The following is a 5,979-nucleotide window of genomic DNA, read 5'->3' as shown; positions in this document are numbered from 1 at the left end:
GTGACTACGTGTCACACACAGATGGCTCCATGATCTCCCGCCGAGAATGGTACGTCTAACCAGGGCGGCGCTGCAGAAAAAGACTGCTTACAACCTTATACAGAAGACGTCAAACTTGCAAAAGAATATGATGGTAGAAATAGAATATGTACTGTAGGGGAAAAAAAAAAAAAAAGATGAATACAAAAGCACCTTTTGCACCTTTTTTTTTTCTTTTTTTTTCTTCTCTTTTCTTTTTTTTTTTCCCCTCACGCTTCTACTGTCTTGATTGATCTAAAGGATACACGAGTAACCAAAAGAGAAAAGTACACCCTGAATTACCTATTTATTTGTAACACCTACCTTTTTTCTCTGCATTTTATCAGGTCCACTTACCCTACAGTCAAAAACGAACCGTATCAAGCACTCTAAAGAGTTCTTTGTTGTTGGGTATTACACGGAGAGAGATTAACAGAGTTTCACCTAGCACGAAAAGATTTAAGGAGCCCTTTATCCTAATAGGCATGGATACTGAGTGTAGCCCATCTATAGCCGTCGTCTAATTTCGGTCTCCCTTTCCCAGTCTGTCAGCGGAAAGAGTCCACCATAGGACCACCACTGACCAAATATTATTTAGGTTGTGGACTTTTGTGAACTACAGTAACCTTGCTAGGGTTTCTATCTGATCAGTGGTAGTCTTATGGTGATGATTGATTGATTGATTGATTGGGGGATGATCAGCTCCAGTCAGTAAGTTTACACCTACGATGTGACCTGTATGGAAGGTGAAACTGATCAACTGGCCAGTTTTTGCAAATACAGGTAGAGTTGGCTTTTAAACTGGCAACCTTTTTCATATATAAATATGCTCAGCGGTCCCTGATTGAAGTTACGATTTCTATGTTAATACCTGAAATTATCCTATGTTAATTGCAGTGAGGCAGGGCTGTACACAATCTCTATATCTGTCTCTCCCCATCTCCCTTTTATTTTATTTTTATTATTATTATTATTATTATTTTTTTTTTTTTTACAGGTGTTTAGGACAGTGCTGACGTGTTGAAATAGTGAACTTTGAGTAATATCGTAGTTCTAATAGAAACAGAAATTAGCTCTTGTCAACAGTCTGCCATCTGGTGTGGTTACCATGGCAACGCTTCAATGTCCGTCTCCTCAGGCGTTAAAATGGAGTGAGCTGTGTTAACCGTGCTAGACAGGGGGGGACTTGTCTCAAACGAACACACACACGCCTACATAGAGCGCACGCGGCTGCAGTGTATTTACCAAAACCGGTTTTCAGATGTACGTTTTGTTCATCGCGGCCATTTGTTAGACACCGCCCAGTGATGTTGCTTATCGATGTTTATCGCCATGACCCTCAGTTCGGATTACGGTAGTTCCTATGAAATCTGTTCTTTTAGTGCCTTTCTTCGTATGTTGAACCTGATCTCCTCAGTTAGGATGTTTTGTTTTCTGGAACAACTTGATTGGAACTCTCTTTCCATTCACTGTCCTCCGTTTTTATCAGTCAGAGAAAACCCTCCCTCTTCTTCCACTCCTGAGCCACCACCTTGACAGGAAAGTGGTTGGTCCACTCCATTTTTCAGTTCATAAATGTAGGTTAAAAAAAAAAAAAAAAAAATTCACACTTGGCTGAAGGTGACCATTTAAATATTTAAGAAGTACTCGTCGTAGATGAGTAAATACATAGACCCTAAAATAAAGGTCTTTTAATAATTGTATTTAATCTACACCGTGACCAACGTTTACGAAACGATGCGTTATTTGGCGTCAAGATCATGGACTTCCAAACCTTCAGTTCTTTCGTTGAGTCAGTAGACCTAAATAAATAAATAAATAAATAAAAGTAAACATGCAGCCAAGAAAGCTCGGTTTTGCTAAGTTCCTGATCATTTATTTGTTCTTTTTGAGGATGGTACGGCACGTTGTCTGTCAGTCCATAGTCAGCCCCCGATTTGTACACGGTGGTGTTTTTGTTTTTAACTTTGGCGAGTCTCTCCTTGGTGATGGTCGTGTGAGTAAACCCTCAGCAGATCTCAATTTCATCACGTCTATTTGCACAACGTTGACTGCGATCAAGCCCGAAGTGTCTGTTTTGAGGTTAAAATGCATGACTGACATCAAATGTGGTCAGCGTTTCAATATTTGTCACCTAATAAGCAAAGTTTTCTGTCGTCCTTCTCTGTACCGACGCCGACGAATACGTCTGGAGGGGGGCTCTTCAAGATGGCGGCTCAGGACGGCGATGAATCGAGAGTAGTGGGAGCTCACTGATGACGAAACATGGCTGTGATTGGCTAAAAAGAATGTTGATCCTACTTGAATGCTTGTGCAATGTGTGTAAATACACGTGATTGGTGTTAAACCTCCACAGTATATTTAATGGCTCGGTTCTCGGTTCTAGCAGTGCAACAGTGTTCGAAAGTTTGAGATTCCTAGCATCTCAGCCCCGCGTTCGTCGTTATTTTTGGCTGATATGAATTTTGTTGACTAGGTCAAACGGAGTAATAATTATTAGTTGTGTGTGTCACGACTGTGTCCAGGTCAGGGAGATGAGCGCAGTGCCTTATTGTGAAGATGTAGTTTATTACAGTGGCATTCTGAAGGCTTGTTATTGTAATGATCTCTCTCTCTGTGAATGTATGAGTATCTGTTTCTGAGTGTTGAGTGAAAAGACCAGTGCAGGTGCGCTGGTGAGCGTCCTGTATGGTCCTGGACTTCTCTCCAGTTCTTCCATTTGCCTTTGCCACTTTAGAAAACCTTTGTCTATTTGTGCCATTACTTGTCTTGTTTGTTTGTTTGTTTGTTTTTGTTTTTGTTTTTTCCTGAATAGTCAGACAATAGCATATTTTGCTCACCGAAATGACATTTGTAACGCTTGAGTTGCAATGCAGAAAGAAAGAAAGGAAAAAAAAAAAAAAAAAATTTGGAAATTTTGTTGAAGGGTGATCTCTAATAATAATTAGTATGTTTGTAGTTGATGAGGTAAAGGTTGTGCAAATAAATAAGAGTCGTTCATTCTGTATATATGTTTCCTCTCCTGTGTAAAGACGTGATGATGGAGGACACCAGAGCACACCTACCACTTCACTGTGTATGATAAGTGTTCAGGCTTTACTGAGTTTTCTCGACCACTTGCGCTCCTCTCCACCAGTTTTTTTTTTTTTGTTTTCTTTTTCTACAGAGGAGATGCTGTTTAAAAAGAATTGTCATGAATAAAATACAGAAGAGCTGTATGGAAGGAGCATTGTTTTGTTAAATAAATAAATAAATAAATTTAAAAAATTCATGTTTGGGATAGGTTTTGTTTTGAAATAAAGCACTTTTTTTTTTTTTTCTTCCTTTGATGTCGTGATCTTTTATTAATTGATTGACACTGCCGCGATGTGTGGGGTTGATTCCAATCTACCACGTGATCTCGGCCTCGGTAAAAACAAATAATAATAATTTTAAAAAAACTACCGTACTCCTCCCCCTCCCACCCAGAAGACTACGTTACGACTACAAATATACCACAATATTCTAATATGTACAGCTCCAGATCAATTTATTCCTTATAATTCGGTAATTTTGCAGTTTTTGTAAGCCCAAGTAATGTAAAACATTGATATAGTCTGCTGTTATATATAACCATTCAAACTAGACTCCTGAAACATTTCAAATAAATCTAAAATGATTTAAATATGCGTAACTGTAATATTGGGGTTAAAGGTCACAGGAAGGGCTGGTTTTTACTCTCATGCAGGTGGGCACGGGTGGTTCGATCTGAAATTCGCAGGACAAATGAAGGACACGTTGAGAAATTCGGGAGTGTATTAGGTGCTCATGTAGCACCCCTTGATGCGTTTATCTCATTTCTTCATTCATCTTCAGAAAATTCTTTATCCTGGTCAGGGTCGCTGAAGTTTAAATGCTCAGTCTGTTTATATTTCATCGATTCTCAAGAAAACACCATGCTACATTAAAAGTTTTCAGGGGAGGGGTGTAAAATTTTGAACAGGACGATCTGTGCTGGCGCTTAATGTGCCGTGTTACCGTCTGGAGCATCGGTGAACGTTCGCACCTTTTGTAATAGTCGTGTACGAGTCCCTCGGTTGTCCTCCGTGTGAAAAGATGGAGCTCAGAATCATATCGCCGCTGGTGGAAAGGAGTGAGATATGCAGGGAAAGCGAGTGAAGATGCTGGGAATGCAAAGCGTGTGCAGGACCTGGAGGATTTCTCTGAAGAACAGCGGAGATGTTAAACTGCTCAGGACAAACGAGGGTCTCATCACATCTTTCACAAACCGTCAAAACAGTCGTCGGTCATCCGGGTAACGGCACGCAGTATTAAGAATCGAGGGTGTGTAAACGTTTGAACTGGTTTGTGTGTGTAAATTCAGTTAGTATCGTGTCTTGTGGGCTATATGTAAACATCTGTGATGTGAAATAGCTTATTCGGGGCAGGAATAAATAAATAAAAAAAACTAAATGCAGTGTTAATGATCCCTCTTTGTTTTCTTTCTTCATTGTTTACATTTTGCAGATTCTTCAAAGTGTATGTAAACTTAAGAACTCGATATGACCATTCAGTCACACCTGCGTGGAAGTAAAAACGCCCCAGAGGGACATTTAGCATTTCTAGTAAGATTTTTCTTAAGAAAGAGAAAAAATTGTTATGCTCTCTATATATTTCTTATTTGTACCTATTTAGAACACATCAACTGTTCATTCTGGATAGTGTATTGATATTCGGTTACTTACAGTGTATATATATATATATAGAGAGAGAGAGAGAGAGAGAGAGAGAGAGGCATTGGTTTGTAATCTTCTTACCACTACATTGAAGAAGAAGAAGAAAAAAAAGCAAGGACCTACATTAATATTAGTGATCTTGTACTGACATGATGCCCCAAGCTTTTGCTGGGTTTGCTTGCTCTCTAGCTCTCGGCTTGTTCTCTGAGATCAGCTTTGTCACAGTAGCTCCTTTTACCATCCCCCTCCCCCTCCCAGCTCTTTTTAGTGTTTACTTTGCTTGATATCCACACCATCACGCAAGCTCCTGCTTACAACCTCTGTCAGAAGCTCGTGTGTGTGTGTGTGTGTGTGTGTGGTTTTTTTGGTCTTTTTTTTTTTTTGGCTAAAGTACAAAGTTTCAGCCCGAGGCTAAACTAAGTGAGCACTTAAGCCCAGGGATATGGTGGACCTGCTTGGATCCATGTTTGCGCTGCGGTTTTCTCGATCCGTTTCATTTCAGATCTGAGAAGGGTTGAGGGAGAGGAGATCAGCCAGATGGACGGGCGCAGTGGTGGGTCTAAACCAATGTTTGAGCAGCTGAAACTTTTGAAAGCAGCATTACTAGGTTTCTCGAGCTTCGTGGTGTCTTGTGCCTTTTTTGTTCCCTACCTTCTGTGTTCTCCTTTCCCACCCCCTGCCTGAATCGTTTGGCTGTGAGTGGTGAAATTAGCTCACTAGAATGCCCATCAAAGCCCCGCCACTCCCTCCCATCCCCACGCCATCCTAACTGTCCCCATGGCAACACACTCTTTAAATGGCGACTGACCGAGGGCTACTTCCCTTAAGCCATACCTGCACTTCCATTCTCCTTTCACTCTCTGTCAGAGATGAACAAAAGGGAGTTGCAGAGAATTGGGGGTAATTCAGTAGGAAAGACAAAAGAAAGAGAGAATGAGAATAGGATGAGAGAGCGAGAGAGAGAGAGAGGTTAAAAGGAAACAATGAGCATAGTGCGTTGTGCAGATAGAGAACACACCATCATGAATTCCTAATTTAACAGACGTCCACTGTTACGGTGGGCTGATGGCTCATTATGAGTATTTAAAACATTTTACAGACCATCGTGCTGCATTTTATAGCTTCACCGTGCTCATATAATCTATTCCCTGTAAACTACAGCCTGCTGAAATGAACACGGTACTGACTCCATTTAATAATATTAACAAGCTTGATATACAAGACTGTTGGAAAAGAAGAAATAGAT

The 5,979-nt window shown here is 40.4% G+C and overlaps 1 protein-coding gene across 1 annotated transcript in view; it reads left to right on the top strand.

Moving 5' to 3' along the window:
• The window catches only part of nectin3b (nectin cell adhesion molecule 3b), a 47,646-nt gene extending 44,310 nt beyond the window's left edge, over positions 1-3,336 (top strand). The window contains exon 6 of the mRNA XM_053648436.1: positions 1-3,336. This exon is cut by the window's left edge and continues 696 nt beyond it. Coding sequence (XP_053504411.1) covers positions 1-59 — 59 coding nt within the window. The 3' untranslated portion in view covers positions 60-3,336.
• Positions 3,337-5,979: the final 2,643 nt, after the last annotated feature.

This window comes from Ictalurus furcatus, chromosome 18 (assembly GCF_023375685.1).
Source record: "Ictalurus furcatus strain D&B chromosome 18, Billie_1.0, whole genome shotgun sequence".
NCBI classification, from domain to species: Eukaryota; Metazoa; Chordata; class Actinopteri; order Siluriformes; family Ictaluridae; genus Ictalurus; species Ictalurus furcatus.
This window is presented reverse-complemented; position numbering and strand designations above follow the sequence as displayed.